This window comes from Pectinophora gossypiella, chromosome 16 (genome assembly GCF_024362695.1).
Source record: "Pectinophora gossypiella chromosome 16, ilPecGoss1.1, whole genome shotgun sequence".
Classification (NCBI taxonomy): Eukaryota; Metazoa; Arthropoda; class Insecta; order Lepidoptera; family Gelechiidae; genus Pectinophora; species Pectinophora gossypiella.
In genome coordinates, this window is record NC_065419.1 from 11,658,753 (window position 1) to 11,683,958 (window position 25,206).

At 37.4% G+C, this 25,206-nt stretch overlaps 2 protein-coding genes across 14 annotated transcripts in view; both read left to right on the forward strand.

Moving 5' to 3' along the window:
• LOC126373756 (kinesin-like protein unc-104) overlaps window positions 1-25,206 on the forward strand; it is a 139,880-nt gene that overhangs the window by 32,292 nt on the left and 82,382 nt on the right. The window lies entirely within an intron of this gene.
• On the forward strand, window positions 1,928-6,033 carry LOC126373729 (uncharacterized). Its single transcript, XM_050019965.1, has 2 exons — window positions 1,928-3,617; window positions 5,984-6,033. Exons 1-2 carry the CDS (start codon window positions 1,928-1,930, stop codon window positions 6,031-6,033), a joined length of 1,740 nt encoding a protein of 579 aa, XP_049875922.1.

The following is a 25,206-nucleotide window of genomic DNA, read 5'->3' on the forward strand; positions in this document are numbered from 1 at the left end:
CGCGCCAATATGATGTTTAATATCCAGTTCTGTTTGGTTGGCATATAAAAACTGAATGAAAGAGGTGAAGGTGTGTGAAAAGTGACTTTTCTGACTGTTTTCCAGTGAATCTAGATTGTTGTATTTTAATTCATGTCAAACAACAAACAATTTTGCCGTTACGTTACTTTTTCAAAATTTTACACTTAGTTCATACTATTTGTAAATTTCAAAACTTTTGTGAAGTTCCAGTTGGCCTAGTGGTCTAAATCAGAGCGTACTGTTTCCAAATGGCGCATGAGCTATCCCAAGTTCAAACCAACACTCGGAAATATCTTTTTTAATTATATATTTTTTTTTATTATTATTTTATTTTTTTTTATTTTTTTATTTTTTGGATATTTTACATTAATTTCCCGCAAGTTCATGAAGATAACATTCAAGACAAATTTGAATGGGAAGGGTAAGAGGAAATCCCATGAACAACAGCTACAGGGATTGCCTTGAGATAATTTTATTATGGTGAATTTCTTACTGGGCTGATTAATATCTTTGGAGGCTCTCGTAAGCCAGAATTTGTCCGTGGAGTGATGCGTTCTGTGAAACGTGAAGTGTTTTGACTTTGAACATAAAAACAGATGTGAATTTTCATTTATTTTCCTATTTAATTTCTTAATTTACGACACCAGCGCCATCTCGGGAGTTTGAAGAGATATCACACAGTGATAACAAGCACTCGTACTTCGGATTGAGTCCTACAGATGGCGCGGTTTTCTCATCCGACCCGTTGCTCGTGAGAAGGTACTAATTTTGGTGGATACTGATAGACTTTTGGATCGGTGTGAAACAATGTTTTTTTTTTTTTTTTTTTTTACATACCTATTATTTTCATTTGTAATTGTAACTAAGAAACATAATATATGAATGTCTTATTATTGACATAGGTATTTTCTAGAAATAGTCAAGGATAAATTGTTTTTTATATTTTGTATTTTACGCTACTTTCTTAAAATTTTAATTGTCTTAATTTTTAGTTTAATTTGGTTTAATTTGTTTACAAATGTATAAGTACTTAATTTGAAATGTGGGGAATAATTTGGATTATTGACTTGCTCTGTATAAGTATATTGGGACAGGGTATCCTATATTTTTAAATGCAATGTGTTAATAATTTTTAGCAAGTGTTAATAATAGAAGTAAGATTAATAGTAAAAAAATAATAATAATGAATACTCTCACACGCACCCCTTGTCCGTATTGTCCAAGTTCTCAGCGCCTTTTTGTTGTGCCCCATGGTCTTAATAGGCACATTGGTCGTATGCACAAAAACATCGTGACACAGGAATCGGCTGCGCAGGACCCCGTGGTTGTGGACTCCAGTCAGACGCTGCCACATTTGAGTGTGCCTAGGCTCTTGGATCTCCCTTTTTTAAAAGGAAATGTCCGAGTTCTTAGGCATATACCTAAGGGAGCCAGAAGTTTGGCTGCAGGAAAACTTTCGGCGGTGATCGAGAACTGTATCCAGTACAATACCCCCAATGATTGGTTCGAGTTGCTATCTTTTTCATTTATAGCTTTGAAGGTTCCGGACCAGGGCCAACAGAAATCTTTAACCGCTAAGGTGAAGGCTAATATTATCGACTGGCAGCTTAAATTTCGGGACGATCAGGATAGTCGTAGGCCCCCATCTTTATACCGGGCAGTGGAAAGAAAGGTTTTTGAGGGAGATTTGAGAGGAGCGGCGCGGTTGCTTGTTTCCGACTGCACATTGGCCCCCTCAAACAGTGATACCCTTTCCGCCTTACAAGAAAAACATCCAGCTCCTTCCCGGATACTAGACGTCCCGGCAGCGCCCGATACATCTGTGGTTGGTCTCTCGGTCACAATGGAGGACGTGAGAAGTGCGTTAAGCACCTTTTGTAGCGGATCCGCGGGGGGTATCTATGGTATGCGCCCTGACCATTTAAAAGAACTTGTTTCAACGTCGGCCGGAGACAATGGTCCTAAGTTACTCGAATCTTTGACGAGATTATGCAACTTCCTACTTAAAGGCACTCTACACCCGGAAGTGTGTCCATATTTGTATGGGGGCTCTCTTTGCGCCCTTACTAAGAAGGACGGCGGAGTGAGGCCAATCGCTGTAGGCAGCACATTCCGTAGGTTGGTTGCCAAGGTGGGTTGCCACGCGGTACGAGACGGCATATCTGACTACCTTCAGCCCCATCAAGTAGGTTTTGGTACCAAGCTGGGGTGCGAGGCGGCCATCCACGCCACCCGCGTGTTTGCAGCCAGAGAAGGGGATGACAATGTCATTATTAAGGTTGACCTCAAAAATGCTTTCAACTCGGTGGAACGTGACGTTATCTTGAAGGAAGCGAAGGAACATATTCCGGGGCTGTACCCCTTTTTACACCAGGTATATGCAGTTCCTAGCAACCTATACTACGGGGTCTCCTTGATATCGTCGCAGGTCGGCGCTCAGCAGGGGGATCCACTCGGCCCATTACTGTTTAGCCTGGCGATTCATCCGGTAGTTTCCGATCTCAAGTCACCACTCAATGTGTGGTATTTAGATGACGGGACGATTGGTGGAAGCCCGGAGACGGTGGCGAGGGATATGAGATCCCTTTTCTCGGCTTTGCGTGTTATGGGGCTAGAGGTGAACACCGCAAAGTGCGAATTATATGGTTGCGGAGTGGAGTCTACAGCTTCTCGATCGCTATTTGGTGAGCTGATCCCCGGCTTGAGATTTACAGATAAATCGAACCTCAACTTGCTGGGAGCCCCTATCTTTGCAGAAGCAGTTGGTCCTGAGCTAAGGGCGAAGACGGACGCTCTTTCCTCCCTCGCAGAGCACTTGAAGAGTTTACCAGCTCACGTTGCCCTTACTTTGCTGAGGAACTGCTTCGCTATGCCGAAATTGACCTACACTATCAGGACGGCCCCTACGTGGATATATCCTCGTGAGGTACTGTTATTTGATGAGACCCTGAAGGTTACTCTCGAGGATATACTGAATGTCAGCCTTAATGAAAAACAGTGGTGTCAGGCCGGTTTGCCCATCCGCCATGGTGGGCTAGGTGTGCGTCGCCTGCAGGACACGGGACCTATTGCGTTCTTGGCCTCTGCGCATGGGGTAGCCGGACTTGTCGCCCGCATTTTGTCCTCTTATGGTGACGACCTCCGCATCCCTTATGTTGCGGAGGCCTTGGAGGCCTGGGAGACACTGTGTCCAGATTACGACCGTCCTTCTAACCCTGCCAGCCAGCAAGCTTGGGACGAAACCGTATCCAAGCATTTCTCATCCGGGCTCATTGAGGAGGCCGTGGGTGCGGATGAAGCCAGGTTGCGCGCTGCTGCCAGTCCGGAGTCAGGACTCTGGCTGAGTGCTTTACCCTCTCCACACATGGGCACTCTGCTAGATAATGACTCCATACGGATCGCAGCGGCGCTGCGGCTGGGGTGCAACATATGCGAGCCTCATCGATGTGTTTGTGGCAGCATGGTCGAGGCGAATGGACACCATGGCTTGGCATGCAATAAATGCGCAGGTAGAATGTCTCGTCACCAGACAATCAATGCCATATTAAAACGAGCCGTGGCGTCAGCGGGTGTGCCGTGCGTTCTGGAGCCGCCAGGTTTGTCCCGTTCTGACGGTAAGCGGCCGGACGGTCTCACGTTGATTCCGTGGAAAAAAGGGCGATGTCTTGTGTGGGACGCCACATGCGTTAGCACGTATGCGGCTTCTCATATAAGAGGAACCAAACGTGCTGCTGGCTCAGCAGCCGAGGCAGCGGCCGGTCTCAAGCACGGTAAGTACGCCAACCTGGAATCGACGTATGACTTTGTGCCGTTTGCCGTCGAAACGGCGGGGACTTGGGGTTCTGAAGCGAAGCGCTTTATCAGAGAGGTGGGTAAGCGGCTAAGGGAGCAGGGGGGCGACTCCCGGTCCGGGCATTACTTAGCGCAGCATATTTCTCTCGCCATCCAACGGGGCAACGCTGCGAGCGTGATGGGCACATTCGGTCGAGAGGTGATAAAAGGGAGCATTTTTAATTGAGCTTTTTAATTTAGTTTTAGTAGTATAGTTTTAATCCTTATTTTTGCGTTTATTACCTATTCTTATTTTTTGTAAACTTGTTTATTACTGTTTTTTATTATTGTTTCTATTAAGTTTATTTATATTTAAATAAGTTTATCCATGATAATTATGTTAAATAAATGAATGAACAGTTTAATAAAGAATTATTTTAATGTCTGGAATAAAAAATTATGCATGTCTATTTTTAGTATAATTAACTTAAAAATAAAAATAATAATAATAAAAAAGTTTATTCTGGTAAAATCAACGACACACATATACATTTACAACATTAAAATATACACACATTGACATTAATATTTAGTTGGAAAACATAAAGGTATATGGGTGACTTATATACCTAACAGTCCAATTCCTGATGTAACTTTATTTTTTTAAATGTTTTATTATATAAGCTGTTGGTGTACCTTTTATAAATACTTAAATAAATAAATACCTAGCTAATCCCTGACTAAGTGACGTCTTATCTGTCGTGATGAAATTATTATAAGCGAAGTGACAAGTCACTGTACGGCACGACATATTTATCTTCATAAATTAAAACTCCAAATGTGCAAAACATGTTCGAATTAACGAGTTAAGTATAATATTGTACAATTACTATTTGAAACACGCACGGGTTTTCGAAGCGTAATGTTATTTTAACCACATCACCCCTGAAAGGGTTGTCAACAACCTAAACCTCCCTACCCCACCCCTTAAGGCTTAAGTATGTACATAACACGTGGAAACATGGCCGGTATTTTTTTTTTAATTATTTAAGAGTTTCGGCGCGTTGTGAAATTACAAAGTGGTTGGTATTGATTTATGAAGCAACGTTCTCGTTTGTTCGAGTTTTCACTTTAGTTTTAATGAACTTTTCATTTGGTTTTGTTTCGTTTGCGATAGGAACAGGGGGGTTAAAAAGGTCACATCGAAGCAATTCATCTAAAAAAAAAACAATATTGCAGTTTGACTTTTGTGTGCATTGCGCACTTACTTTTATATGCGCAAATATCATATTGCATTATTGCTTTTTAGATGAATTGCTTCGATGTGGCCTTTTTAACCCTCCTGGGGGGTTAAAATGGATAAAGAAATATTGCAGTTTGACATTTGTGTGCATTGCGCACTTACTTTTATTTGCGCAAATGTCATTATTGCTTTTTAGATGAATTGCTTCGATGTGACATTTTTAACCTTCCAAGTCGTTAAAACTACCTTAGAAATGTTTATAAGCGTGACGTGAAAACAGGTTTTGTATTTTTTCCGCTTTACCAATAAATAACCTTCTTTTTCGAAGTCGGTTAAAAATAAAACAAGGGTCGAACTTGTGCAGTGATTTGATAGCCAAACAAAGTTCAATCGAATAATTTGATATTTGGATTCAATTTTACTTGGCTATCAAATACTTAAACACGTTCACCGCTCGTTTATTTTTTTTTTTTTTTTTAATTGATAAGGCGGTATATGTTTGTAATGATGTATTATTTAGGTCGGTATATTTGAATAGTCCTAAGCAAGATAGTGATCCGAATAGATCAGGTGTACTGTTGCTGATATGACTATACTTGGTATGGTGAAACGTTTAGATCATAAATGATTATCACGTGCTCAGCGGTGAAGGAAAACATCGTATGATACCTACATACCCGAGAAATGCCTTTCGGGCATTGGGTTGATTTTCCCTTCGCAGGTTGGAAAGTAAGACAGGCAGTCGCTTCTGTAAAAAAAAACGGACCTGTCAAATCTTTAGATAAGATGAGCGGACCCTGTTAAAACGGAATAACGCTAGGGAGATGATGACATAGTATGGTGAATTATATAATAGCAAAATTCGTACAGACAACAAACAAGAATGATCTTTACCACTATATTGTGTATTATCTTATGCATTAAGTTCTAAACTAAATCGTTTTGTAGTCATCTACTTCGTTGTAAACTTGTTCTGCGACCGCGCTAGTTCAAAGTAATAGTTGTGCCAGTCTCAAGTCTTTCATTTGATAAATTTTAAACTCTCAAGTAGTTACGAACTTAGTTTGTAAGCTTATACAGTCTATAATATTGCGAATTTATGTGCGATTTTAAAATAAAATACGAGATGTTAGAGCTAGAGACAGATATTCATTTATCATTATAAAGCAACCCTTATTCTAAAATTGTAAATAATAAAGTTTAGTCTTGTTTAAGCCGTCTTATTCGCCCAATGGCTCGACATTGATAAATGGTACGTTCCACTCCGATTAATACACGTTTTTCGTGAACGTCAGGGGACAATATAGAATGGTAATGTAACCACCGACATGATGTTATCAGTTCGACATTATCACGAGTGTCCAATGCGATTACAGTATACAGATTTGCATTATTTGGTGATAATGCCACTTACTTTGGTATATGAGGATCTTGGTGGCTGTAGTAAGCTTGAAATAAGCAAGTATGCATGCAAGTAAGTATGAACCTTCATATTGATTTAACTCTGAAAACTGAGGAACTCACTGTTCTCATCCTTAATAACATTTGACCTTTTCTGACGACAAACTTGAAAGTTTCAAAGGTTGAAATTAAAACGGTTTACACTAGAAGGTTGAGTTGCCGTCACGTCGTAGAGTTTATGTGCGAAGTTGGAATATTCTCGCTGTTGAAGCGGCGTGAATATAAAATTATGCAGGCATAAAGAGTGTCCGTCTGAGTGTTTCATAGTAGGGAACTGAGGGTTAACACGTTTTGTAAGAATGGGAAAAGATCGGAAATTATGTTCTCGATTTCGTAGAGAAGGTTTAGGTCAAAAATATTTATCAGCAGACTACACTTTTACAATTTAATTCTGTTTTCTAAACTAAAGTTTGAGATTTAAAATAAAAAAGCACATTGGTGATAATTTTGTCAGCTTTAGTTATAACTATTAAACTATTCCCAAATTTGGAGTCCTTTTTATTTCGAAAGTGTATACTATGTACTTCAAAAGTTATTTTAATTTTAAAAGTGTAGTACGTAGACAACCGACTTCAAAAAGGGAGCAGTTTCTCCATTCGGCATTAAAGAAAATGTTCTTGTCTTGGCGTATTTTATTTATTTATTTTATTTATTTATTTATTTAGGTACACATATAGCAATACATATTAAACTTTTACAGACAGCATTATAAATAGAAAGTTTTGTGTATAGTGTATGTATAGGGCTTGATACTCATGTATATTGTCCACTGGTTTAGACGCCTCCACCAATCTAAACAGAAACAACAGGTTCGCGATTATCCTGAAAATTGTATTGTGTATTTTGAACAATTATTTCGTTGCCAGTGACAAAAACACGTTAATAAAAAGCAGCTTAATATAATCCAGTCGGCAGTAATTCCTGGCTTAGCACGTTCTGTGGGAGCGGCGGATTAATTCCTGTCAGCTGTCAGCGTGGTGATGATAAGTGTAGAACTGTATAAAGGCATTCAGTATACAGGGTGTCAGTGACGTCGTAACGAAAACTTTGAGGGATGATTCAGGCCATGATTCTAAGTTAAAATCAAGTGGAATTTTGTGTCGCAAAATTCGTGATTTTTTTTAGTTCTTTTAAATTATTTTCAATTCTGTACTTTTGCGATGGAAAATTCCACTTGATATTAGCTCAGAATAATCAGCTGAATCATCCCTCTCAATATTCGTTACGATGTTACTTACACCCCATACAAGTACATACGGTAGCCATACAAGTAGGTATGGGTTTTAGTAACACCGTAACGAATACTGAAGGGGATGATTCAGACCATGATTCTCAGTTGATATCAAGTGGATTTTCCTGTCGGAAAAGTAATTTTTTTTTTGTATTTTTTTAAGTTATTTTCAGTTCTATACTTTTGCGACGGAAAATTCCACTTGATATCAACTCAGAATCATGGTCTGAATCATCCCTCAAAGTTTTCTTTACGATGTCACTAACACCCTGTATATGTTGACGTTTTATTTTTAACTGTGGTCCTTAACGGTTATCGCCGGATCGAACCACGGTACCGGACTTGCACCAATGAGTTTTTAATTTATCTTAAGCGCAGTTTTCACTAACACAGTCGGCTCGACCATTATGGACGGCGATATGGCACCTATCACACTGGTCTAGCAAAAAGGTCGGTGAGGCGTGTGTACTTAGTCCTAATTGGGATAAAGTCGTGAACTTATGTTTATTTTTGATTAAAGTGCCTCCCCCGTCTCGTGAAAACCGTAGTCAATCCCATACAGTGTAGCATTAACAGTAATAACGGCCTCCGTGGTCCCGTGGTTTGAACGTTCAGCTCACGATCTGGAGGTCCCGGGTTCAAATCCCGGTGGGGACATATCACGAAAAGCACTTTATGATCCCTAGTTTAATTAGGACATTACAGGTTGATTACCAGATTGTCCGAAAGTAAGATGATCCGTGCTTCGGAAGGCACGTTAAGCCGTTGGTCCCGGTTACTACTTACTGATGCAAATTAGTAGTCGTTACATGAGCCATGTCAGGGACCTTTGGCGGCTCAATTGTAACCCTGACACCAGAGTTGATGGGGGTGGTAATCCATCTCACAACCCACACGATAGAAGTTTAACATTAGTAGAAAATGGTTTTCCAAACTTTATTACAAGATAATATAAAAGCTTTCGTGTATTCAGATTCAGTTATTTACCAAAAATAAGTGCTTCTTAAGTTTAATAGTTTCTAAGTACTTCTAAACAAGATACGTACTTGTGTTATTTCAGAAAAATAAGATACTTAAAAAGGTATAAAAATATGAGTGCCTGATATTTTAACGTTAAATGTAACGAAATCTTAACACGTATCTATATAAGACACACAAGGCTGCATGCGAAGGTCTTCTTTGTTCGGAAAGTAGAATCTCTGCGTGGGATTTAATAATTGCAATTGCGCGCTTCGTTCCATGTTGCAGACAGCGTTACTACGTCGTTGCAACGTTGCTTGTGTAAATGTTGCACTAGGTGTTATAGACTACAAACTGTTCCAGTGTTGGTTAAACTTTCTGCAATTGAAACAGTTCTTGTTTTTTTTTCTGCTAGAAAAGGCGGGTGTATTTTTCCTTACTTTTTAAACATTGTTTCCCACTGCTGGACAAGGAGGGCTCATTCCTTTTGCATGCTCATTGCTCATTCATTACTAATCAGTTTTCTACAGTCAGTGCTACTAAGCATCATTATACATCCCGAACGGGTAGACAAGAGTGTATAGTAACGCAATATGGCAAGATCATAACCCTTTGTACTTTAAATTGGGAAAATCAGTCACTTCTGTAAACAACATAAACATAATATTATAGCTGTATCCCCGTAGGAGTAGCTAGAATTGTAGGTGTAGTATATACACCCACTCCTCGCCAGCTATGTTTATGTCTCATGTATAGGGGGCGAGCCTATTGCCATTAACCGGGTACAAATCCTGGAAACCACGATAGCAATTATCTATGATTGAAATATGAATTCATACTCATAAAGTCAAATTCACTAGGATACAGCCCGAGCCGGGATTCCAACCCGTGACTCAACGATGTAAGTCACGCCTTTTCCGAACAGAACTATTGTAGAACAGTGAGATAACTGGATACTTGTCTGCCAGCTCTCAGCTGGCAGGAGGTATTAGCAACTCTTCGTATAATGTCCGAGCCACAGACGAAGGTCAGACAAGGATATTGAAATTTGCACTTCACTTATCACGTTCTAATTAATCTTAGCCAGCTGCGGCTGTTTTATTAAGTTGAAGACATTTGAAATGGATGTTGGTTTTACATTATGATTTTACCGAGATAAAGTGAAGGCCACCTATTGTAGGTCATTTAGCTTCAGAGCAATAAGGTCGCCCACTTGTACTGTAGCGTAGAATAAGGAATACTATGTATACTACGTACAGAACGGCAACTCCTTGGGTCATATTTTAGTCTTGAATCGAGAAGGCTGCACGCGGATGATTTTTTTTTATCAGTTTAGTTTATCTGTTCGAATTTTGGATCTCACAATAATCCGGAGCGGCTGCGTGGCGCCTGTAAATATTTGTTTTTCATAGTGATTGTTCATCAAAATTTGCTAATAATTTTCAATGAAATTGAATCTAGTCTAAGTGCTTAATGTAAAAATAATGTGAATGCTATTATAAGTCATGTGTAAAGCTTATTTATTTATATTGTCAACCATTTATTTACCGTGTTTGTGATTTGTGTGGTAAACAAATAAATAAATATTAACTGATGATTAGAAAAGCTTCTTTCGTATGTAGTACTACCTACCTAAATCAGTAACGACCGTTAAATTAGTATTATAATTGGCAGCCCTCAGACGTCACACACACATTTGCGCGTGTATTTTATGTCATGTGTAAAACAAATGTCCGGGGTGTGACTGTAGATAAATTTTTGTTCTGTATGTGTTCAATAAGGTACGTTTGATTTGATTTAGGGTTTTTGTCTTGGTTTTAATGTGCTGTTTTTCTGTTATGTACAGTAACCTTATTGACAGACTGACAGCGAAGCATCACGATAATACAGAGTCGTATACTCCATAAAAAAAACATTTAAAAATACATATACGAATAACATTTGCATACTTACCTGTTTACATTTCGCAAATGAGGATAATTTCCAGAAAAAAGTAACTAAACCTTTTTCATCGTAACATCGGATAAAGGTTCCAACACGTGCCGACTTTTTTTTTGCCTTTTTGTAGGCGTGAATTATTGTAGGTATCGGGTGGCATTCACCATTTGGTTGGACAAAGGAAAGCGTTTTATTATTTAAAACGATGCTAAACTGCGAACAACAGGAGAGTTGCCGTTCTATACGTAGTATTGTTCCTTATTCTGTGACTAAAGGGAACACTATACGTAACACTCAAGTTGCTTACTAGCAGAGTACCACAGCGCGGACAGTCCATACAAATATCTGATATTTACTTTGTGCCGCCTTACCGCGTAAGTGCGAGTGAGATAGACAATCGGCGCGCGCTCCCTTACTCGTCTACGGCTTACGGCCATTTAGACTATAAAGTGAGACCCAGCGTGGGAAGTGCTGATACGAATTGGTGCGGGGCTGAGAGTGTCTGTTGTATACGTACCATTATTCTTTATGCTAGTACATAAAACGCTGTTGAAACCGTGTTTCAGGCTGATTGATGGATCGTAGGCTTTACGACATACCAGAAGATCGATGGCGGGCCAAATGTAATGGACCTCAGCGAATGGTCCTAGCATTCGTTTTGGATTCCCTAGGCATTCCATTTGGCTGTATCTTGATTTACCTATAGTTAAAAAAGTTGTTTTTAAGTTTTTACCTATATTACCCTTTCTGCTTGTAATTACAACCAGTGGTTGAGCATTAGGCTCGCGATCCAGAGGTCCCGGGCTCGAATCCCGGTTGGGACATATCACAAAACTCACTTTGTGATCCCCAGTTTGGTGTGGACATTGTTGGCTGATCACCCAATTGTCCGAAAGTAAGATGATCCGTGCTTCAAGGGCACTTTAAGCAGTGGGTCCCTGCTACTATTTAGCCAAGGGTGGTATTAACAAACGAATCTCAGCTGAGACTGCCATCAAGATCATGCTCTAGTCCCTGTTTTTATATAAGAACTGTCACATTGACCCCATTAGGGATTACGGGCGTGAGTTTATGTATATATGTATGTCACATTGACGTGTTTTTGAGGGCAGTCTCGAAGCTGAGATTAGTTTATTAATACAACCCTAAGTGAGTATGTAGTCGTTACATGAACCATATCAGTGGCCTACGGAGGCTCAATAGTAACCCTGGCACCAGGGTTGATGAGGTCGGTTATTGACGCATCCCACACGAGAGAATTATTTAAAAAAGTGACACCAAAGTGAAACATGTAAAATAGCTGTTGGAACTAACTAATGTCTGTCAGTATTGTTGTGTTACTAATGAATGTCGTATAATGTATAATTATTTTCGACGATAAAAGACGTGTAGGCGGGAAGGAGGCGTTTATAGCATGGTCGTGGGCGGATGAAGGTCCGGGATGACGATATTTGTTTTGTGTATGACTGCGATATTCACAGACAGATATAGAAGCAGACAAAGCTCACGCATATACAGGGTGTTAGTGGCATCGTAAAAAATACTGAGGGGGATGATTCAGACCATGTTTCTGAGTTACTAACATTTCCTGTCGGAAAATTCATGAAAATGTTTGTGTTTTTTTAATTATTTTAAGTTCCATCCTGATACGGAAAATTCTATTTTGAATCATCCCTCAAAGTTTTCGTTACGATGTAACTAACACCCTGTATAATCTTGTCTTGGCATTTCGTTACTAGAATTTCGGAGTTCTAGGAGTTATGATATTTTTTTGACAGTGCGAGCCATAATAGGGCCATAAGGGTAGTTTCCAACTAATCAAATCAGTTACTTTTTACTAAACGTTAAAATACGAAATTACTACGGAACTTGTTTGAGAGAGCAACCGGTGACGTCATAGAAAAACGTGACAAAATGTCCCACTTATTATTACACTTTTCTTTATTAAAATTCAAAATTAGTTAAATAGGAAAAACAGAACGTTTTTTGTCACCTTTAGATATGTCTTTATTTAGTAATCAGAATTTCATAATTTATCTTTGATCTAGGAGACTACCTTATTGGGTATTTGACTGGGTCAAAGATAAATTATAAAATGCTAATCTAGAAATAGAAGCCAGTCTAAGATGATCAAAAATCAATCTCATTTTAGTTTCGACTTATTTTCAACTTTATTTATGAATTAAGTCGTCTTCTATCGTGTGATTACCAACCCCATCAACCCTGGTGTGAATTAAGTAACAATGAGTACGACGTTTGACCGCTTTTATTGATGACGTCACAGGGCAGTATTTCCATACAAACTCCAAAGAAAACTTGCATTTTGACGTTTCGTAAAAAGTATCTCATTTGACTACGTTGTCAAGTAGCCTATTATGGTCTCGTCTTGGCAACATTTGACATGAAAATGTTTTTGATGGGAACTCTTTGCTTGTAACAGATGATACAAAGGGGATCCCGTCAAAAACTTTCTTTGTTTACATGTGTACAATAAAAAATAAATTAAAATAGCCTATTTCAAGAATGACACAACTTGTGATAATACCAAATGTCTCATCAGGATATTCTTTGATGACTTGAGGCACTGCCCACTCCGATGGAGATTACGAGCTTGGGCAATGTGTTTATTTAACAGCGAAACGACAGTTTCTCCCGCGGCTTCAATATCAGGGCAACATGAGTGACTACTCCTCTTTATTGTGCCCCAGATTTGCCGTAATGTCTCCGATGCATTACTCTTAATCTCACGCGCCGTGGCCTCATTTTGTGAAATTGTTTTTGTAGCCACAGCCCTTCATAAAGTTGTGATTGCGGTTAGTATATTTACAACTTTAAAACACCGTTGGGCGTATAACCTTGTAACGCATTAGTTAAGCACATTCGGTACATTTTAAAAGCATAATATCCGGTCCTACGACTTTACACGTATTTGTTTTACAAAATAGATATTTATAATAATAATAATAAAGATTTATTTTATCAATCTTATTCTATTGTTAGTTTAACCATACAGCATTTTGAGATACAATTAAAAAAATGAGGGATGATTCAGACCAAGATTCTAATTTGAAGTCGCAAAAGTGTGGGATTGAAAGAATTAAAAAAAAAACTAAAATTTTAATGAATTCTCCGATAGGAAGATCCACTCTATATCAACTCAGAATCATGGTTTGAATCGTGCCCATCAGTATTTGTTACACTATCACTAAAACCCATATCTACTTGTATGGCTATAGATAGTACGTAATTGTATGTAGTTCTTTATTCCTAGCTTCTGGTTACTTGTAGCTCCGCCCACCCCATTGTGCATTACATGGTTGAATTTCTGTATGTATGTATGAGTCCGTTTGCCAGCCCGTGGTTGTAGACGTGTCAATTTATTATTTATTTATAAGAAAGGAAAGAATAGAAACGGTTGTGTTCTTCCAACCGTTGGGATTCAATGTATTGTGCTACACGTGTTAGGCGAACTTTGACCTTGGCAGGATCACGTTGCCTTGTTACCTTTGCCAATTGAGAGTTCAAAGCTCAATGCTTAGGCTCGGACTACGGTCACGAGCATTAATATGTATACACTTTGGTACCATGCCACATTAACTTTTTTGACAAATTGAACTGCAAGTCACACTAAATGTCAAATATGTTAGTGCGACAGAGTCCTAAAGTGGGTACATGATATTGCTCATGACTGTACACCAATGCGGAGAGATGTGTTTTAAATAACCAATAGGATTTTAAAGAAAGAAAGAAACATTTATTATTACATGATTACTATTATCAGTCTCTGACTCTAAACAACTGAATTCACCTTTATGACTTTAAATACATGTTTGGGTCATAGATAAATTGATATCACGAAGTTTCCAGGATTTGTGCCTGGTTAATAGCAATAGCGCATGGAAAAAAAAGCAAAAAGCTTGTAAAAGTAGCATGGAAAATGCTGCACCGACAAGAGCGTGGCTCTTAAATTGATGATGATGAACAGCAATAGGCTCGCCCCCTATGACATGGGACTTAAACATAGTTGGCGAGGAGTGGGTGTATATTACATTTCTACCTACACAGGCGTTGAGGCACTGACAAAGGCGTGATGCTTTTTTATGTTATGCTATATTATTTCATTATTAACAATGGATGTGTAAATACCGAAAATCTATGTTTGGTCATTTAAAACAAATCTCTCCGAATTAAACACCTCATTGTTTTGGTGGAGACCGGGCCCCTGCAGACTACGCAGTTTCAGTGTTATTAGAATTTTGTTTTTTCACATTTTTGGACTAAAGAAAAACGTATAACACTACATAGTATAAAAGAAAGTCGCTTTTTCTGTCCCTATATCCCTATGTACGCTTAAATCTTTAAAACTACGCAACATATTTTGATGCGGTTTTTAATAGATAGAGTGATTCAAGAGGAAGGTTTATATGTATAATAACATCCATTAAATAGTGGAGAAATACTGTTACTTTTGAGCTTTTTAATGTGGTGTCGTAAATTATTTCATTTTATCCCCAGCATTGCACCCGAGCGAAGCCGGGGCTCGCTAGTAAAGTAATAGTAAACGGCGTTCTAGAAATATCTTTGGCATCTCCATTTAGACACAAATTCTTCTATGCATACGTTTATCAGTATAATCTGGAGACAAGTTTTATCTCCGTACATGTTTAGTCTGTGACGGAGCTGTCTCTTTTGAATGAAATAATAATCTAGCGAAAAAAAGCTACGCATACTTTTCATTTAGACATGTCACATTGTCCCACGCGTGACTTTGGCAATGGATAATCTCATAAACGGATTTATTTACCATTTTTCAAAAAATCCGCCTCCAATCTGCTTAGTTTAATTTTTTTTCTGCTTTTCCATTTGCAAGTTTAGCGACACTTTTTAGACGCTAAGTAGACTGACGTAGTGTTCAATGTGGCTTCGTCTACCTCATTAGGTATTAGACACATTGACGTGCTCAGATTTTGGTACGTTTTTATTTGACATATAAAAAACCTATCCTGTGATTGGCTGAAACTGTCGGCTCTTGTAAATATATTGATATTTTGTCCAATCATAGGATAGGATTCGCTCTGTTACAGTTGATGTATATTTTCTATCACAAGATTGGTTGAAAATAACAGCTGTCAATGTATCAAAATTTTTGCCAATCACATGATAGAATAAAATAAATACAATTAGTCATTTATGATTAAAATTACAATTGATTGAAACATTACATTATCTAAAATACCGCTCCCTCTGGTACCTGGTTCAAAGGTGCCCTTTATACTGGCCGCGTTACCGCGCACTATTAAACAATGATATACAATATATAATATATACAATATATGATAGTATTTTTAATGTAAAGATAGGATTGCGTTCGATCACTATAAAGACATATTCACTCTAGTTGTTAAGGGAGAAAGCAGCGTGGCAACACTGACACTGTGGTCGACATATGCATAGTACAACTGGCCGGACCTCACTTTTGCCAGCTTCTCTGGACTTAAGCTATTTTACATGGACAACCAACAGCTTACAAAACAAGTTAGACCTAAATATAGCACAATAAATAAAAGCCAATCATCATCACCAGCCCAATAACGTCCTCACTGCTGGGGCACGGGCCTTTCCTATGGATGGATAGGCCAATTACAGACTTATTATTTTATGTGTCTGTTTGTGATATCACAGTATTTTATTATTGTTGAACTGCGTTCAAATAAGCACAATTATGCATGTAAATAACCTCTGTAGATCTAAATGCGAGTACATATTCGCTTTGTTTGGACATAATATCAATGTGTAAACAAGTCGCTTGTATGCGGCCTCATAATCAAATAGTAGATCGTAATTAAATAGCTGTGTATTTATCTGTGCTGTTAACACACATTTTGAATTTGTTCAACGGAATTGGATTTTATTAAACTAACATCGAGGTATTTGAAACTACTTTTTTCTTATATATGTACGAAAGTGAGAATACTTTGGAAGGATAATTAATGGGAATTTGATTGTTTATGGTATGAATGGAGGATAGTTAATGAATGGGACGTAGGGCAGTTTTAAAAAGTAAGAAAGGGAGTCTATCGTGGGATGTCGGTCAGGGTTAGAGGATAAGGGAAGAAGTATTTTTTGTTTTGTTAAAATTAATTAAAATAGAAGGAGTAAAGATATTTAAAATACCCCGTTTTATTTCTATATCCCACATATATGTCGTGGCTTAGAATTTATCATTTCATGATGTATTTGACCATTTCATGAAATGGTCATATTTCATGAAATAGCCTACCATATCGTTGAAAAGTCAACGTTTCATGATATATCAATCAACGTTTAGGCGGTGTCCATACTATGTGGTGTAATATATATGCGAATAGTCAATTCATTTCTTAGATTTAAAATTATTTACCTAATCGATACCCTCGATATGGAAATTTATACAATTACATTGATACATAGATTATAATATCAATCAAGTTTTAAATATAATGAACACCAGCGCCATTACCGGTGGACAATGTTACTAATTTTACGATATGATTACCAGCGTTTGGCCATATCATGAAATAATCATGCATTTAGTTGCTCATGTCGTTAAAAGTTTTGTGTTTATTGATCTGGCCAAACTACATGATACTGTGGCCAACAAGTCATATTCTATTTCGTTAAATTATGATCATTTCATGAATGATCGAGAACATCACATCATGAGATGGTCAATTCTAAGTTCTAGCCACAACATAAACATTAGCAAAACGTTGATAGTTTTATGAAAACACCTACACGAATCACCTTGCGAATTAGAATAAAAGTGAATGGTAGGTTTTATTCGGTTTTTTATACACATATATGACTCTCATGATTTGAAGGTCAGGGGTTACAACGGATACGTATAATCTTCGTGCGTATGTTGAGGTCGACCACCTTGTTCGAGCAGGAAAAAAACATATTATAATCACAAATATTGCGTGGTAACATTTGCCTGTAGATATGATTTAAATAAATTTAAAACAATAAAAAAGGGAAATTCAATTAATAGACAAGTATTATAAGAGAAGCTTATGTAATAAACGTATTAGCAGGCATTATTACATTACACTACACAAGTATTATATAACAAAATTATAAACATAAAGCGTTAGCTGTTGTCCATTCTATGATTAAATTTTAATTCTACGTAAGCGTCAGGTTCGTAGCATAACGCTACGAACTGCGTAGAGCAGCTACGACTGGGCGGCGGTGACGTAAGCTGCTACGCAGATCAGTTTTGTGTGGGTTGGATAGCTGAACTTGCCATTTTATTACAGTCGGTTTACATTTAATATTAAAATTATTTCCAATTCTAGTTTTTTCACTTACATATTCATGCCTCTAGTCCCTATTGGGCAGGGCAGGGTCACGAAAATCTCTTCTTTATACACTTGCTACTGAAGTTCCGAAGTATTTGAACGATAATATGGTGGGTGCGCAGAGTCACAAGTTAAAATACAATTTACGACTACCATTGGTCCGTCGCCTGTGTGGTAAGTATAATACTTTGAAAATTTCTAAAACTAATTTAATTTAACATCCATGATCGCTAATGGGGTAGTCAGAGGCACAAGACTAATCAGAAGACACCTAGCAGCCAATCTTGATACGAAGTGCTAAGATGACGATAGTGACATCGTATAGAATACTGAGGGGAATGATTCAGCTCATTATTTTGAGTTAATACAATTTACAATTTTAATACAATTTTGCGACGGAAAATTCCACTTGATACTAACTCAGAATAATGAGCTGAATCATCCCACTCAGTATTCGTTACGATGTCACTAACACCCCGTACAAGTACATACAGGTAGCCATACAAGTAGGTATGGGTGTTAGTGACACCGTAACGAATACTGAGGGGAATGATTCAGACCACGATTCTGAGTTCATATCAAGTGGAATTTTCCGTCCCAAAATTAATGATCTTTTTTGTGTTTATTAAAATTATTTTCAGTTCCATACTTTTGCGACGGAAAATTCCACTTGATTTCAACTCAGAATCATGGTCTGAATCATCCCTTAAAGTCTTCGTTACGATGTCACTGTACGGTCACGAGCATTAATATACATATATACACTTTGGTACCATGTCACATTAACTTTTTTGACAAATTGAACTGTAAGTCTCACTAAATGCCAAATATGTTAGTGCGACAGAGTCCTAAAGTGGGTACATTATATTGCTCATGACTGTACACCTGTATATAGGTGGTCAGTCACTTAGTGCCCGAAGAATCCATATTAATATTATAAATGCGATGCGGGGAGCTAGTTTTTATATAAAGATTTTGCTTACTAGTTAAAGTTATACTATATGTAGGTTCCGACCTTGTTAGTGAACTCGTGGCGACGAGCATCTTCTAAGAAATGTATTAAATAAGCAATAGGGGGAGTCAGGAGTGCAATGAGAGACGAGGAGGGGGGGGGGGGGGGTGTTGTATTGATTCTATGATGAACTCCTGACCTTTATTCACGCTGAGAGAGGCTGTAGATATCTATGTACGCAGGTGGGAATTTTCAAATTGACATTTAATAGGTAAGATCAGATAGGTAGATTATCTTTATCAGCTGTACGACGCCCACTGCTGGGCATAGGCCTCCCCCAAGGATCTCCACGACGATCGGTCCTGCGCTGCCCGCATCCAGCGGCTAAGATATAAGGATAAAATAATGAGGGAAAATAATATAGATGGCGCTGTACAGATTTTTCTTCGTTTAACCTTCTAATTTCAAGGATAACAGACATTATGCATCTTTTATCTTTGTTTTTGCGTATAAATGATGATCCTTTTTATCATAACAAAGTTCGATTACAACTTCCATCCATTTAAACGAAGAAAAACTTAAGAACGCCATTGGAAAGTCCCTAATTGTTTCAATTTAATACTCATCTTCTATCCTGTGGGTTGTGAGGTAAATTAAAATTACCAACCTTTTTAACCCTGGTGTCAGGGTTATTATTGAGCCGCCAAACGCCCCTGACATGGCTCATGTAACGATTACTCTCTTATATTAGTAATTATTAACCGGGACCAACGTCTTAACGTGCCTTCCGAAGTACAGATCATCGTACTTTGGGACAATCAGATGATCAGCCTGTAATGTGCTAATCAAACTAGAGATCATAAAGTGTTTTTTTTTTAAACCTCCGGATCATGAGCCCAACGCTTGACCACTGGACCACAGAGGCTGTTGATAAGCCTCTCTTTTTCATGTTTAGTCTAAAACCCAACAACCGAAACTTTCCGTAATTGATAAAATTTATTGCCACATTATATACCTAATGGATGGCGACCAGTGTTGCTTACAGTAATGGCACAGTAGCTGAAAGAAAAAAATCGTGCAATACAGAACCATTATTTCGAATGAAATTAATTGAAAGAAATCTTTGCTTTGTTGAAGAGAATAACATCAGAATGTAACATAACCCAAACTCATTACTATCCAAATTGGGATGGTCAGAAGTACATCTGTCGCAAGATGAACTACGTACCCACTACCTGACTAACGTGGTAGGTGGTGAGTCGTATCGCCGTCTATTATGGCCGTGTCAACTGTGTTAGGAAAACTGCACTTATGATAAGTTAATAACTTATTAGAGCTTAATAACTTATTCGTTGACGCGCCATCACTGAAATGTTTCAAAAGTAGGCTTAAATGCTGGCTACTCGAACTCACTTTCTACAGCTTTTACGAATTTTTAACTTTAATATTTACCACTTAGTACTTAAGTACCATAATTGTATTACTATATATTACTATAACGGCCTCCCCTTTGTTCCCACTAGTTCGATTCATTAGTTCGATCGTCGGACTAGTGAGAATTTTTTTTCTCATTAGTTCGACCGTCGAACTAGTGAGCATTTCTTTTCTCATTTGTTCGACCGTCGAACCAATTTAAATTTAAAAATAGTTCTACCACATTTCAATGTTTTACTAATTTCGTAATAAAATTAAAAACGCTTGGTTCGTTATAAAATATATATTCGTGTACATCTATAGGATATCTTTGATCAAATACATATTTAAAAAAACTTATAAATTATAAGCTGGCTTCCTAACACAGTAAATAATAGTAAATAAACAATACATATAGATTACACAAATCATCGTCATATCACCCGGAATTCTCGGCTATAAAATTCGTAATAAAAATAAAAACTCTTGGTTTGTTATAAAATATATAAAACATTCTTATAAATCTTTGATGGGATATACATGATCAAATATATTGTTCCCAATCTTACTTATCTCAATAAGCAGATAGAGAAAGAACTATGAACACATGTATTCCGTCAAAGATATATATTGAATATTATCATATTATATAATTACCATGACGTTGATCTAATAATCAAACTTAAAAAATAATCAAATACTAAAAGTAACTAACTAGATTACATATTCGTGTTCATCTATAACATATCTTTGATTATAAAACATTTTTGTACTTACATCTTTGATGGAATATACATGATCAAATATATTTTTCCCAGTCTTACTTATCTCAATAAGCAGAGAGAGAAATAACTATGAACACATGTATTCTGTCAAAGATATATATTAAATATTACCATATTACCTCTATATGATTACCATTGATCTAATAATCAAACTTAAAAAATAATAAAATACTATATTGCCATATGCTTTGACCATTTTTATATTTACGCATTGAGTAATATTGATATCCCTCTAATTGCAGAAACCTTCCTCGACCACTTTTAATAATTTTCAATTCTTTAGACGTCATTCCGAAAAAATAAACAGTAAACTAAACAGGCACCAATAAATAAAACGTTATCACTGCAGCGCATGACTAGTGCAATACATCATATCGCATAGTTAAACAGGCTAAAAAAGCATCTACCCTCAAAATGAAAATAAAATCTACGTATTACCACACTCCTTCTGCAGTTAAATATGTAGGTGTTCCAAATAAATAAATGTTTATAATGTATAATGCACATACCTAGGCGATGTAGGTATAGATGTATTTAAGGAAATGTGCAGTAGACAACTTCCGGGTGATATGACGATGATTTGTGTAATCTATATGTATTGTTTATTTACTTTGTTAGGAAGCCAGCTTATAATTTATAAGTTTTTTTAAATATGTATTCGATCTAAGACAGCCTCCGTGGTCTAGTGGTTAGAGCATTGGTCTCTCGATCCGGAGGTCCTGGGTTCGATTCCCGGGTGGGAAACAGTTTTTTAAAAACTACTTTGTGAGACTTTCCCGGTTTGGTTAGGACATTGCGGGCCACCAGATTGTCCGAAAAATAAGACGATTCCGTGCTTCGGAAGGCACGTTAAGCCGATGGTCCCGGTTACTATCTATGGAGGTAGTCGTTACGAGCCACGTCAGAGGCCTTTGGCGGCTCTATAACTCTGACACCAGGGATTGATGACCAATCTTACAACCCACACGATAAGAAAGAAGATCTAAGATATCCTATAGATGTACACGAATATATATTTTATAACGAACCAAGCGTTTTTAATTTTATTACGAAATTAGTAAAACATTGAAATGTGGTAGAACTATTTTTAAATTTAAATTGGTTCGACGGTCGAACAAATGAGAAAAGAAATGCTCACTAGTTCGACGGTCGAACTAATGAGAAAAAAAATTCTCACTAGTCCGACGATCGAACTAATGAATCGAACTAGTGGGAACAAAGGCGGCCTCCGTGGTCCAGTGGTTGAGCGTTGTGCTCACGATCCGGAGGTCCCGGGTTAGAATCCTGGTGGGGACAAATCACAAAAAACACTTTGTGATCGCTAGTTTGGTTAGGACATTACAGGCTGATCACCTGATTGTCTAAAAAGTAAAAAGATCCGTGCTTCGGAATGCACGTTAAGCCGTTGGTTCCGGTTATTACTTACTGATGTAAGTACGTAGTCGTTACATGAGTCATGTCAGGGGCCTATGGCGGCTCAGTAATAACACTGACACCAGGGTTGATGGGGTTGGTAATTCACCTCACAATCCACACGATAGAAGAAGATTACTATATTATCATCCATCATCATCATCAGCCGTAAAACCCATTATCATCCATATGACATGTAATATAACTATTACGAAATAAATGAATATGAATAGAGTGTGATTTTTCAAAAAAGCGCGTATTATATTTCGCTTTTAGGCGCTTAGTTTCGCTTAGTTTATTCTTAAAGGGCGATAACCTAAGTTAATTTGAGATTCGGCTGGGTGTGTACAAGTAGGATTAAAGGAGAGTAATCCAATAATGGCCTTTCGGTCATTGATCTGTGTGACAATGTGGTAAGTGCTTCTCCATAGCTTCTTTTTCCGCCTTGGAAACAATACATTAGTTTGTAGGAGGATAATGTTGTAAAGGTATATATTGATTTTATGTATTTGATAGTACCGATCAGACTTTAAGTATCAATAATGTCTCTTTTATCAATTTATTATTTATTTCCTTACGATTGTATAATTTAATGATCATTCACGAAGCATATATACATCCCATTGCTCGGCACAGGCCTCCCTTCGACCGAGGGAATATTCTTATAAAGGTTATTTAAGATTGTAACTATGGTACAACAAAACAAGGTATGCTCAAAAGTGACAGCTAAAATTTCAAGGTTAGCACCGCTGACGTCATCTCACCCTCCGTTGCCATTTTGCAAAAAAAAATTTACCCACGACTTATGTTTTTAATTTACTTTGCAAGGCAATTTTTTACTATTTAATAATTTTTATATACTTATACACGTGGTAGTAATTAATTATGTTAGACAGCTTCGCTTAACTTTCAATAATAATATTCAAGTCCTTGGAATGTTGGAGATACCAATTTAATGGTAACACTCATCAAACGGCTGGCAATGATGGCTTTTCATAGAATACCTTGTGTGTACCATGATTGTAACATTGAGTGGTAAATTTTAGATAAGGCAAGGTCAACACAAATAGAAATTCCGTAGACAATATAAATGCATTCCTCAATTTCTGCAACTGACTCTGTGTAAACTAAATTCTTTGAAATATTCAACGAAAAATGAATTTTATATTTTTTGTCCTCTAGTAAAGTTCGAGTATACCAAATTGACACTTTTCAAAGGAGATACTTCCAATTCTTATTATTTGTTGTTACCTTTGAAAACTTCTCATAAGTGAAGTTAGTAATCATCCTCCTGCCCTTATCTCGCTCTAGATGGGGTCGGCACAACATGTATTCCCGTTTCATTTATTTCTGTCAGTCGTCATTTCAGTACTCACACCTTTCACACATATATCCTTCCACACTTTCTTGGGTCGTCCCCTACCCCTATACCTACCACATTCATACTCATAACTTACCTCGTTATATGCCTTTCATCCCTCATCATTACGCAATAAGACGAGAATAACGAGAAAAAATGATTTACTTTTATAATGTTTATAAATTGCACTATTGATGGGTTGATGAGGTTGGTAATTCACCTCACAACCCACACGATAGAAGAAGAAGAATTGCACTATTGCTGCTATTTACTTATTCCGCTCGATAACGATGTAATTCATGCTAAATAGTTTCGAATGTCCAAACTTCATTAGTTCCAAATATAATAAATTATCCTATAAACAAAAAAACACCCAAAAACACCTCCACCAACCCGCAGTGGAGCAGCGTGGTGGAGTATGCTCCATACCCCCTCCGGTTGATTGAGGGGAGGCCTGTGCCCAGCAGTGGGACGTATATAGGCAGTTTATGATGATCCTATACTTTTGTGGTGGTAAATTTCACTTGATATTAACTCAGAATAATAAGATAATCACACACTGTACAAGTACATACAAGTAGCTATACAAGTAGATAGGGTGTTAGTGACTTCGTAACGAAAAATTTAAGCGATGATTCTGTGGAATTTCAAGTGGAATTTTCTGTCGCAAAATTCTTGTAGTTTTTTGGGATATTTCATGTTAACTTAGAATCATGGTCTGAATCATCCTGTTCAGTATTCGTTACGATGTCACTAACACCCTGTGTACTAGAAAAAAGGCTGTAAAGCCGCTGTGGTCCACAATCAGATGCGGACGCGATGAATACGATGTCGCTCTCAATGCGAACCCTGCGTGGGTTGCAGCTGCACCAAGTATTGATCTGGGACATTACCTAGTACCCCTGATACAGGCGTAGACTAAACTATAGTAATAATAATGGTCAGAATCAGAATCATTTATTTCACGTAATTATCATAGATAAATTTGTTGAAGGCCAAATTAACATTTTTGTATCTACGTCATTTCGCAAAGTGTTACTTACGGCTGAGAAGAAATGACAAGAAAACGCAACAGCAACACATCTTTTAAATCCATGTAGGTATACACTACAAGTTATTTAATAACAAGAGGGACACATTTTATACCAGATATTTTTATCATTTAGGTAATCATTAATGTTATAATAAACTTTTTTTCGTGAGTTTCACATGAGCTTTAAATTTATTTTCTGACAAATTCAAAATACTGTCTGGTATTTTGTTGTGAAATAGTATACATAACCCTAAAAAAGTAGAATTTAATTTAGTAGTCAGTAGT